This window comes from Elephantulus edwardii, unplaced genomic scaffold (assembly GCF_000299155.1).
Source record: "Elephantulus edwardii isolate Elephantulus edwardi_28Jun2011 unplaced genomic scaffold, EleEdw1.0 scaffold00247, whole genome shotgun sequence".
In the NCBI taxonomy this organism is placed as follows: Eukaryota; Metazoa; Chordata; class Mammalia; order Macroscelidea; family Macroscelididae; genus Elephantulus; species Elephantulus edwardii.
Window position 1 is genome coordinate 1,240,515 of NW_006399997.1, and position 12,814 is coordinate 1,253,328.

Below are 12,814 nucleotides of genomic sequence, written 5' to 3' on the forward strand. Positions count from 1 at the left end.
TGGGATGGGAGTGTCAGAGACAGTGCGATTGGCACAGGACAGAGCGGAGTTTAGGGCTGTTGTACATAGGGTCGCTATGAGTCGCAGGCGACTCTACGGCACATAACAACAACAACAACAGTTACCTCCAGCAACCTAAACAGATAACTAGAACTTTGATTTAAAGGCATTAAAATTGTAATTGTATCCTTATAACTGATAAGAGGGGACTAAAGAGATAACAATACAATTACAATTTGAGATATTCTTGTACCATTAAAGGACATTACTGGAAAAATAATTTGCATCTATGAGGTCAGTAGATTTTAAGTATTATTCAGTGTGAATTTTCTGATTTTAATTATTATACTTTGATTATAGAAGCCTTTTTCTTTTTTTCAAGGAATTACACACTAAAATATGTAGAAGGATGGGGCATCATGCCTGTAATTTAAGCAGTTCAGAAAATAATGTGCATATGGAGAGAAAGGAAGAAGAAAAAGCAGTCAATTCTGGGTTTGAATTCTAGTTCCATCATTATTATGTAACTTAAAAAACATAACATTTCCAATTCTTGATGTGATTATTTATAACATGAATATTCTTGGTATGACCTTGTTGCAAGGAAGAAAGGAGCCTATTAGAATGTCCAGGAAATGGCTGTTTCCCCTTTAACACAGTAATAAAGACAGAACTAAAATGCTGTCTTTTAAATGCCTCTACTAGAAAGTATGAACAGAAAATAAAATATTTAAAAGTATAGTTTCTTTCTTTGCTTGTAGCTTTTCATTTTTATGTAATTACAAACTCACAGAGAAATTACAGAATAATACAAAGAATTCTCTTAAACATTTTTCTGCTTTTCTCCATTTTTATAAAATCATTGTCTACCCAACATCTTTTTTTGAATCACAGGAGAGACTCATTTATACTTCAGTGTGTATTTCCTAGCAACCAAAATGCTATCTTATGTAATAACAGTAATATTTATAAAAATTAGGAAGTTTAACACTGATGTAATACTATTTTCTCATCATATTAAAGTTCAAGTTCATATTCAATTTTTATTATCCCAGTAATGTCTTTTATAGACTTAACTCTCTCAAACAGTCATTTCAAGGTCGTAGGTTACATTTATGTCGTGTTTATTTTCTTTTAATCTGAAGCTATTTTCCTCACACCTTTTCCTTTTCTCCCTTGACCTTTTTATTTGTCAGGCCATTTATTTTATGTAATGTCTCTCCATTTATATTTGTCTGATATGTTCTCATGATTAGATAGTGTTAGGCATTTTGGGCCAAAATAATAACAAATATTATTATTCTCTTCTTAGTGCATCATGTAAAGATGTACATGATAATAGCTTGTCCACATACTAGTGATACTAACATTGATAGCTGGTTATGATGGCATTCACTAGTTTCTCCATTGTAAAGTTACCACCTTTCATTCTCCACTTAAGAAATAATTAGTGTAGAGAAAGACTGGGACTATAATAACATTTTCTTGCTCATCAAATGTTTTAGCATCTATTAACAATTTTCATTCCATTATTTCTTCTATATTTATTAAAATATTTTCTCAAGATATTAACTTATACATGTATATCAGTTTGAATTTAATAATTCTTATTCAGTAAGATATCATCCATTACTATTATTGTTGATATAATGTTTACATTCTTCTTTTTTTTTATTTTCTGATTCTAAGGCTCACCTTATACCTCCTTGCCCTAGAATCAGAATTATTATTGTCTCAATTTCAGAAAATAATAGTATACTCTGATACTTTATCTTAACTATTTTAGATCAGTACATAATTTTTGGAACTGAAGATGGTATTTATACATTGAATCTCAATGAGCTACATGAGGCAACAATGGAACAGGTAATTAGGTGTTTAATTCTAAAAATTGGACAAATAAAGTCATTCATTTTATATAAGTAGTAGTTTTTAATTTTTATATTTTAATTTACTGAAGGATGACATTTATTCTTTATATGTTTATCTTGAAAGGTATTTTTTAAGTAATTTGATAAAAGCTAGAAAGTATTTTTGTACTATTTCAGAATGTTAGAATTTTGAGGTTAAGTATTAAGAGAAAGAAAATTGAGTTTTCATTGTCTTCTCTCTCTTTTTTAAAAAAGTTATTTCCACGCAAGTGTACTTGGCTGTATGTCATCAATAATACTTTAATGTCATTATCAGGTATGTATACTGTGATTTTGTTAAAAAACAAGTGAAAAAAATGGAGTTTTCATGTACACTATTTTGAAATTTTATCTGTAATTCTGGTTAACTATTTTGGAATAGGACTGGCATCCACTTCCTAAGCAACATTCCTCTGAAAACTCTTTCGGATTTTGATAAATGTCGATAGTTGTAGAGGGGCTTCAGGTCTTTTGTTCATAGGGTCGCTATGAGTTATGCTCGACTCAGCGGCAATCAGCAACAACATAGCATAATTACTGCAGGACTTCCAGATGTTTTCTCTCAATTTGAAGAGGGAAAAACTTTGAGAACAAACCCTCTATTTCGTTTAGGCAGAACTTCCCAAACCCACCAAGTACCTCAACACCTGAGGGACAGCAAAATGGTGTTTATGTCACCTTTTCACTCAGCCTCTTCCACCATTTCTACCACCACACCTGCCTCCATTGAGAATTCTCAATTAAAGGGCAAGAATCATGTGATTAGACTGTTTTCTTTCTGTGTTGTCTTGTTAAAGTCATAATACCCTCTTTAAGCTGTAGTGTTTCTAAGAAAGGGGTGATAAGACCCTGACTAAATACTTTTTTAGAGATTAAATGAGATGTTATCCATGAGTGCTTAGTAAACTGTGACATTTTAAACAGGTATTTGCTCGTGGAAGTCATACTGTTCTGGACTCCATATTAATGATCTTGGATTGATGCCTTCTAAATAGAAACAGAAAGCCTTCTAAACTAATGAATGCCAAAGCAACCTATCCTAGTTTTAGACTTTTGTGTGTTTTCTTTTTGTGATGTTGGTGGTTGTTTAGGAGATGTTTTTAGGCTTTTTTTCCCCCCCAACCTTACAAAAAACATATTCTTAGGCTTTAGATTTAGGTGGCTTAGAGATAGAGGTTTTCTCTTTTCCTCTTGTTATGATTTTAGAGTGTAATTGTTAATTCTTTGTTACTTAATAAATTCTAATGCTACTAGCTATTAAAATAGTACTTGAATTTTTATTGTATTCTTTGTATTTGTAAATTTTTTGTTTGATTCTCTCTTGTGCTCTACATCTTATATATGTGGGGATTGTATTTATAAAGGAGTCTTAGTGGCTTAGTCAATATGGAGTTGGCACTGCTGACTCAAAGGCAGCACCTCTCAGGTGGTTTGCTTCTACCAGCTGCAAAAGGACAGACTGACAGTCATCCTCTTGTGCAATTTACAGCCTCTGAATACCCACTGGAGGGTCAGTCAGACTCTGTGCATCGAGTTTGAGTTTCTTATTTATGACATTGTCTTTCTTTCTAATATTGTATGTACTTTTTCATTCATTTATGTACCAAAGCACAATGCTGTCATAGTTTTACTTACCCTCATTACATATTATAATCTGATTTAAGTCTAGTCATTTAGTTATTTTAAACTTATATACATATCAGTAGCTTGAACTCTATCACTAACCATTTTTCAGGAATTTGTGTTTGAACAGATAGTATTACTTATAAAAAAAACTTTAAGATTGTATGTCAATTTGACGAGGCCATAATTCTCAGTGGTTTTCCAAGTATATAGTGATGGAACATGGCAGTTACATAATCATATAGTCATCCTCCATTTAGTGAGCTGCTATGGTCATTCTTCATTTTCACATAATGCCAATTTTCACTTAATGACTTAGTCTTTGGAAATTAACTATTTTAATAAGTGAAGAGTCGGTGTATGTGAAAACTACCAAAGCTATACTTAAAGCTTATTATATTAATTTGCTTTTTTTTTTTAGTATTTCAGTCAGCGATAGGTGAGACTTTTATTTATAATCTGTTGTCATCTAAGGTAATTTATACAACCATTGATAAATGACTCAGCTCTATTCCTGAGAACTAATATTTTTCAAGGTATACGTATATATATTATGATATACATATATATCATAACTTAGTCTATGACATGAAATTTTATACAATAATATTTAACATTTTCTCTTTGCTAGCACTATTAAGATTTGTGTGTGTTCTGCTCAGATTATATATTAAAGTTGGAAAATACCTAATCTGTGGTTTCGATACAAAGTTATCTACTCTTTAAAGATAATGTTATCTATTCTTTTTGAAAGTAGTATTAACTAAGGTTTGTTTTTTTTTTGTTTTTTATTTTGCTTGGCTTTGTGAACATTTGTGGACTCCTCATATTAGAAGGTAATTATGTTCTCTTTTATTTGAGAATTGTATTTCTTTGCTGTAAATGTTTCTAATAAAAGTAACATGTTTCTTTTTTTCTAGGAAAAACATTTCAACTCTACTCTCATAACCTGATAGCATTGTTTGAACAAGCCAAAAAACCAGGATTAGCTGCCCATATTCAGACTCACAGGTTTCCAGACCGCATACTACCAAGGTACAAAATAACTTTTTTTTAAGGGTATGAGGAGAATTAATGTCTTCTTTTGAAATAGCCATTATTCTTTGACCAGTAAAAATTACTTGTCTTATCTTAATTTTCAAGATAAATTACAGTATATAATACATGTTATCTAGAATGCAAAAGTATGGTGATTACTAAATATAATTGTCAATGGGAATCACTTGTACAGCTTTTAAAATACAGGTTGTAGGCCTTACAGCAGATCTATAAAATCAGACACTTTGGGTGCAGCATCTAAGACTCATTTTTTAAAGCTCTTTGGATGATACTCATTCATCTGATTCACAGATTACTGTTTGGAAATCATGATAGTAAAATACATTTATATTGTTTCATGTTTTCAGAAAATTTGCTTTAACAACAAAGATTCCAGATACAAAAGGCTGCCACAAATGTTGCATAGGTGAGTATATCTTATTACCGTATTAGATAGTAGAATGTATTGAGTGATTTTTTAAAAAAAAATTATCTGAATCATCTTACAGACTTAGAGAAGTTGTTGTTTACTGTTGAGTCAGAACTGACTCACAGCTGACCCTCCAGTGGATCTTCAGGTACAGTTAATCTCACAGGAAGAGATTTTTCCATCTGTATCCCGCAGAGCAGCTGGTGCATTTGAACTGTATACCTCTGGGATTGCAGTGCAGTTTCTTACCACTAGGCCACCAGTTGTTGTTGTTAGGTGCCGTCAAGTCGTAGACAACTCATGGCAACCCTATGAACGAAAGGCATGAACACTGTTCGTACTAAGAATTTCCAGAGGCAAGCCATTCAGAAGTGGATGCCGCTCCTGCTTCCAGGGTTGTTGTTTTTTTGTTTGTTTGTTTGTTTGTTTTTAATTTTTGTGTGCGTGTACCGTCAAATCAGATCTGACTGGTACAGGAGGAGATTGTCCCTCCTTCCCCGGCAGAGCATCTGGTGGATTCGAACTGTTCGCCTCTGGGATTGTACTTGCAGCTCCTTGCCACTAGGCCACCAGAGCTCCCCATCCAGGCTTGTTTTAGTCAGAAAGCTCCAGCAAACACTGTCCACCATGGGTAACCATTACCATGTTTGGCAAATCAGTGTCCCAGTGTTCAGCATCACAGCAACCACGAGTTAACCTCTGTACAGCAATGCACAGACCACTGCTATACCACCTAGAAGAATGTTTGACAGAAAAAAAATTTGAACCCGGCCTGAGGGCCGCAGATTAAAATCACCCACCTTTGGCTTGGTAGCATAACTTTCTGTCCACTAGGCCAACGTAGCTCTATGTCGTCGTTGTTATTGTTGTTAGGTGCTGTTCAGTCGTAGACGACTCATAGAGACTCTGTGAATGAAAGGCCTTAGCACTGTTCGTACATAGAGTTTCCGGAGGCAAGCCATTTCAGAAGTGGATGCCGCTCCTGCTTCCAGGCTTGTAAGGGTAGATTTTTTTAATTATTATTATTATTACTATTATTTGTTCTTAGGAAGTAGTTAATTATTTTGTGACCTATGAGACATTTATTCCCCACAGCATTTTTAATCTCTTAGGTTTCTTGGTTTGCTGCCACCTGGTACCTGTATAACTGCATGAATCTGAAGGAACAAGCTTCGTTCTCCAATCTTGCCACCAAAGTATACTTGGGAATTATGCCTTTCCCATTGTTGTATCAAAATCTGTATTACCTTAAAAAAAAAACCCACACCAATTTTTTTTCCGATTTCAGCATACCTTTCTATTACTGAAAACACTCAATGTGAACAAAATATTTTAAAAAATAAATAATTCTGTCACAAGAAAGCACATAACATATGGGAGGGACATGGAATAAAAATTCTTAGAAAAACAATAGCTTTAATGTATTCGCCAGGTATAGCCTTCTTAAAGCTTTTTAACCATAGTCACAGAGATTTTTATCTTTGCTAATGCTCTGGCTTTCATTTATTCAGTCCTTCTTATTGTTACTAATACATACTGTTAAATTGATGTCAACTCATAATTGCTCAGTGTGGCACAGAATTGCCCTGTTGGTCTTCTAAGTTGTCATCTCTGTGGAAGCAGATTGTCCAGTTTTCCGCTTTAGAACCATTCGTGGGTTTAGACTTCCACTCTTTCAGTTAGCTGCTGAGCATTTAACCATTGTGTCATCAAGATTATTAAATCCTTGCATGTGCCAATTACTTCTTTAGTACTCGTTAACATTAACTTATTAATCCTCAAAACAACCCCTTGATAATTGTTACTTGATAGATAGTTACTATGGCAAGTAACGGAGAGCTCTGGTGGCCTAGTGGTAAGGAATTGCTCCGCCAACCCAAAGGCACAAGGTTTGGATCTACTAGCTAAAGAAAGATGGATCTCTTCCTCCCATGCTATTTACTGCTTCTGAAAACCCACTCGAGTATCAGCTGTGAGTCAGTTCTGACTTGACAGTCTATAGCAACAGTAATGACAAATGATAGGTATTGGAGTAGACCAAGTTCAGTCATTTTAGATCCTGTGCTCCTAACTTCCTACTTACCCTTTCTGCTTAATATTTAATGAACTTACTCATTGATATTCTTGATCTATGATGGTCCCATATTCTCTAGAACGGACACATTCAACTGTGGTACCTCCTACAAAAAGTTGTATGAGCATGTGTCCAGGAAGAAATTGGTCCATATTTATTAACAGATTTCTAAGATCTGGGACTCATTAATAAGTTTAGAAATGTATAGCCTAAGATATAATCTCATAACTGAGAAAGTACTTGTTGTAAATTACTACTCTTAGATCCAATATGTATCCTTTTCAGCTAGTTGGAATAATGAATAAAGAGGAATTATGATGGAAAAAGTCTTGAAGATTTATAGAAATAAGATGTATATATGTTAAAGTACACAACTTAAAATGGAAAGGATAACAAAGTCACTCAATCTTACTATTAATAGTGACCAGAACGATAATTTTTTCCCTATAATAGCTAAATAATTACTTCCTTACTTTGGTATTGGTTTCACACCACATTTCTTCTCTTCCCTCTTAACCCCCCTGTCAGCAACAAATTTACAAAGAAAACTGGATTAGCTTGTAGGTGCTATAGCTCAGTTGGATACTTTTAACAAATTACTGCTTTCATACAAAGATAGTTAATATTTTGGAGTCTATATTTGTTTCTTTTCAGTCAGAAACCCCTACACAGGACATAAATACCTCTGTGGAGCTTTACAATCTGGAATTGTTTTACTTCAGTGGTATGAGCCCATGCAGAAATTCATGTTGATAAAGGTATATATTACTCAGACTTACATTTTTCTTTATTAGAAAATACTAGTTTATAATAAAAGCCAAAATGTTAAGATTGAATTCTAGTAGAATATGTAAATTCCCAGACATCCCTCTGTCTTTGATCCAAGAGCAAAAACTAACCAGGCTTCTAGAGTTAGGAATATTGCACCATGTAGTAACACCACATCTCCTCACTCTTCCCAAGAACAGTCAGGTTGGGCTATGTCTGGAGCCACAATGTCTTCTAGAAATTCTGTCTTCTCCTATTCTGTAAGAATTCAACCTCAAGTCCAGAAACTGTCCTCTGAATCTTGGTACCATTGTAATGCAGTGAGTCTCAGTGATCTCCAGCTATGTCTGTGCCAATTGAGGGTACTCAAGCATGCAAAAAGTCCCCCTTCTAGTGACTGCAGAGATTTGTGAGAGAGAAAGTGACTGTATAAAAGAGAAGTATATATAGAGTCAGCACATTTATATTTATTTATTAAAGTTAGTTTAAATTAAAAATAGATCATTTCTTTGCTGATTGAATTCAGAATGATACAAATAATAGGGATGTTTTATCTAAATTAATTTTGTCGCTTATTTTTTTCAGCACTTTGATTTTCCTTTGCCAAGTCCTTTGAATGTTTTTGAAATGCTGGTAATACCAGAACAGGAATATCCCATGATCTGTGTAGCTATTAGCAAGGGCACTGAATTAAATCAGGTAGTTCAGTTTGAAACAATCAACTTAAATTCTGCATCTTCATGGTTTACAGAAATTGGTGCAGGTAAGTTTAATTTTTAACATTATGTTGGAATACTAATGGTTTTGCATGCAAAAGAAAATCATAACACTTTCAGCCCACTTAGGCTCTTAAAGAGTTAGGACTTTATTTCTGAAGTAAAACAAGAGAAAGATAGCATTTTAGTCTCTATTTCCCAGAGACAGTTTTATACTAATTATTTCACCAAGGGAAATTGTAATGATTCCGACATATAAAGATTGTAGTAGTTATAATTTCATCTTTGGACTTGCTAAATAATTTTATTTTTCACATTTTACCAGCTTCGAAGCAATGAGATTTCTTTCTTTTTTTTTTTCCTTAGCACTGTTTTCTCTTTTTCACTCTTTGAATCACTGAGTATGCTTTTCAGACTTGAATGTTGTTATTAACTTCTGTTCAGTGAGCCGCTACTTACACAGATGCTTTGATCCTATGAGCAGCAGAAGAAAACCCAGTCTGATTCTGAGCCATTCTTACGATATTTGCTGTGTTTAATACTAAACTCATTGTTGCAGTAACTGTGTCAATCCATCTCACTGAGGGTCTTCCTCTCTTTAGCTGACCCTCCTCCATTTTTCTAAACAAGATGTCCTTTTCTAAAGACTGGCCTCTCCTGATAGCATGCCCAGAGTGTACAAGACAAACTCTCACCAGCCTTGCCTCTAAAGAGCACTCTAGCTCTCGCTCTCTTTCTTCCAGGATAGATTTTTTTTTTCTGCACCATCACCACAATTTCAAAGAATCAGTTGTTTTGTGGTCTTTCTTATTTGTTACCTAATTTCACATGCGAAACTTATACTTGGACCAGGAGGCAGTCATCAGAACAGAGCAAGGGAACACTGCATGGTTCAAAATTGGGAAGGGCGTACGCCAGGGATGCATCCTATCTCCATACCTTTTCAACCTATATGCAGAACAGATTATCCAGGAGGCTGGGCTCTATGAGGAGAAATGTGGGGTCAGGATTGGTGGATGATTTATCAACAATCTGCGTTATGTGGATGACACAACCCTGCTTGCTGAAACTGAAGAAGACCTGAAGCACCTGCTGCAGAGTGTCAAGGACTGCAGCCTACAATATGGATTGAGGCTCTATGTCAAGAAGACAAAGATTCTCACCACTGGACCAATTGGCAGCATCAGGAATGGATGGTGAAGAGATTGAGATTGTACACAGCTTTAGTTTGCTTGGCTCCATAGTCAACAGTCTTGGCACCAGCAGCCAGGAAATTAAAAGGTGCCTTGCCATGGGAAAGTCAGCTGTTAGGGACCTCTCCAAAGTACTGAAGAGCAGTGGTGTCTCTCTGGAGACTAAGGTGCGTCTGATACAGGCCATGGTCTTCGCAGTCACCTGTTATGCATCAGAGAGTTGGACAATGACCAAGGAGGATAGAAGGAGAATTGATGCCTTTGAGCTGTGGTGCTGGAGAAGAGTATTGAGAATACCTTGGACTGCTAGGAAAACAAACAGATTTGTCCTGGAGAGGGTTAAACCGGGTGGCTCCTTGGAGGCAAGGATTCTGAGGCTCCGTCTAACATACTTTGGACATGTAGTGAGGAGAGACCGGTCCTTAGAGAGGGACATCATGCTTGGGAGGGTGGAGGGACAGTGCAAGAGAGGCAGGCCCTCTTTGAGGTGGATTGATTCAGTGACTGGGATAATTGGGATGGGAGTGTCAGAGACAGTGCGATTGGCACAGGACAGAGCAGAGTTTAGGGCTGTTGTACATAGGGTCGCTATGAGTCGCAGGCGACTTGACGGCACATAACAACAACAACAGCAATTTCACATGCATATGAAACAATTGAAAATACCCTGGCTGAGGTCAGGAGCACCTTAGTCTTTAAGATGACAGCCTTATTATTTTATTTTATTTGGCAAAACAGGTTGGGGATACAAGGAAGTGAGGGTTGGGAGCAGAAGGGTGAGGATGGGCAGGGATGCAGTTGCAGGGCTGCACAATTTGGTTGGTGGGGGGAGCAGGTGAAGGAAATGGAAAGGATCCAGGGGGGACCAGATGATACAGGACAATGGTAAGCATAGTCCAAATGGTGATTAAACTGTCTTATTCACTTGTGGGTTTCTCATTTGGGAATTGGGCCCAGACTCTCTTGGCTTCTTCAAGCTGAACAGGGGTGTTGATGTAGGGGGAAAGGGAGCACACTTTTATCACCTTACTGCTGGTCTTGGGTTAAAGCTGCTTGCCTTCTTGAACTGTTAGAAGATATTTTCCTGACATTTACTCCCCTCTGGACTGCAAAGTATTTTCCCAGGTGAGTCCAGTGGGGATAGCTTACTGAACCCTGAGACTCCATCCTCCTTTGCTTCCTTAGCTGGCAGTTGTATTTCCTCTTTGTCTCTGGAGCTGTGTTCAGGGTCAGGTCTGGAGTAAAACTCAGTGTAAAGGTTACCTATAGGAAAGGGAGCAAACCTAGAGAGAACAAACTTGTGAGTTACAAATAGAAGGGCTTTGGGGGTGTTACTTACAGGTGTACTGGGGGAGAGGGTGGATGAAAGTAGCCTAGATAAAATTCTATGTACACCCTAGGCAGTTTTTTTTCTGCCCAGGGGTTGGATGGCACAACCTGAGGGCTGAGGAGCTTACCCCAAGGGCCAGGACAGGAGCAGCTCGCCCTGAGGGTCAGAAATGCTTTCCCTGAGGGCCGCATGGCTTACCCCAGGGACTGAGCAGTTCACCCTGAGGGCCAAGCAGCTCTCCCCAAGGGCCAAATAGCCACCCTGAGGGCTGGATGGCACCCCCTAGGGGCTGGAACAGCCTTATTTCTTTAGCACTTTAAAAAGTCTTGGCACCAAATTCACCATTTGATCTTTTAATGTTTTGTTGAATTTTATTTCATTACTTGTTTCTATGGGGATTAATTGTGAATCCAAGCAAATTAAATCCTTGATAGCTTCATTCTTTGTTCCACAGATCATGATGTTGCTTATTGGTCCAGTTGTGAGGAATTTTCTTTTCTTTTATTAATTTTTTTTTTTTTAAATTTTGCTATCTTTTTTTGTGTGTAGCATCATATGGGATCCGACTGGTACAGGAGGAGATTGTCCCTCCTTCTCCAGCGGAATATCTGGTAGATTCAAACAGGAATTTTCTTTTCTTTATGTTGAGGTGTAATCCATTCTGAAGACTTTGATCTTCTTTAGTAAGTAATCTTCAGCAAGCAAGGTTTGTTTCATCTGCATATCACAGATTATTGATCACTGTTCTTGCTGCCCTGATGCCACTGAGTAGAAAGACTCTGTCTAAGCCTTGAGCACCAAATTGTACAGCATAACTGTGTCAGGAAATGCCTCTACATTTTCAAAATGATAATGATTGGTTAGCCTAGGGTTTTATCAGTGAGGCCTCATAAAAGGTTTATCCTCAAATTTCAAATAGGAAAAAAAAACAGTCAAAAATTCAGTATTAAAGTCTTTATATGGATGGGAAAGGAGGAATTTTCTTTTACTGGTTTGCTGTGCCTGTATTTGATCACTTGCGATCCTAGGTAGTTTTTTATGTATTATTAATTTTTCCATCTCTTTGAGGAATGGTGATGAAATGTGGTCAGGATTGTGTTATGTCTATATATTGCTATTGATGATACAGACTTTTTCATAATATTAAGTCTTCCTATCAATGAACATGGTATATTCTCCCAGTTGTATAAATCTCTCATGTTACCGTTTTGTCATTTTCTTTGTGTAAGTCTTTTTTTTAAATCTCTGGTTAGATTTATCCTTAAATATTTCATCTTTTGGATGGTTCTCATAAATGACACTGGTTTTCTTATTTCCTTTTCAGAATTATCCTTCCCCTGGCCCCCGTGGATTAATCTAGTCCCTTTTCAGATTTCTTTTTCCCCCCTATAGATTAATCAAGCTGATTTGCCATTTTCTGCCTCTGAATAATGTCTAGTAATTTTATTGCTTAGTCTTTCGGATTTCCTACGTATTTAGTCATTTCATCTGTAAACAGATAAGTTTTACTTCTTTTTTGCCAATTTGTATGTCATAACATTTATTTTAGGGGACATAATTCAAGGCATAATAACGTAGGCTAAATTATAAGACCAACAACCAGAGCCAAAGAAGAAGAAATAGATGATTTCTACCAACTTTTACAGTCGGAGATAGATCGAACATGGAATCAAGATGCATTGATAATAATGGGTGACTGGAATGCAAAAGTTGGGAATAATGAAGAGGAATC

At 36.3% G+C, this 12,814-nt stretch overlaps 1 protein-coding gene across 1 annotated transcript in view; it reads left to right on the plus strand.

Annotated features, from left to right (window-relative positions):
* MAP4K5 (mitogen-activated protein kinase kinase kinase kinase 5) overlaps nucleotides 1-12,814 on the plus strand; it is a 128,865-nt gene that overhangs the window by 99,504 nt on the left and 16,547 nt on the right. The window contains exons 20-26 of the mRNA XM_006899218.1: nucleotides 1,787-1,866; nucleotides 2,127-2,187; nucleotides 4,367-4,369; nucleotides 4,454-4,568; nucleotides 4,940-4,998; nucleotides 7,730-7,833; nucleotides 8,429-8,606. Coding sequence (XP_006899280.1) covers nucleotides 1,787-1,866; nucleotides 2,127-2,187; nucleotides 4,367-4,369; nucleotides 4,454-4,568; nucleotides 4,940-4,998; nucleotides 7,730-7,833; nucleotides 8,429-8,606 — 600 coding nt within the window. The remainder of the gene's footprint in view (nucleotides 1-1,786; nucleotides 1,867-2,126; nucleotides 2,188-4,366; nucleotides 4,370-4,453; nucleotides 4,569-4,939; nucleotides 4,999-7,729; nucleotides 7,834-8,428; nucleotides 8,607-12,814) is intronic.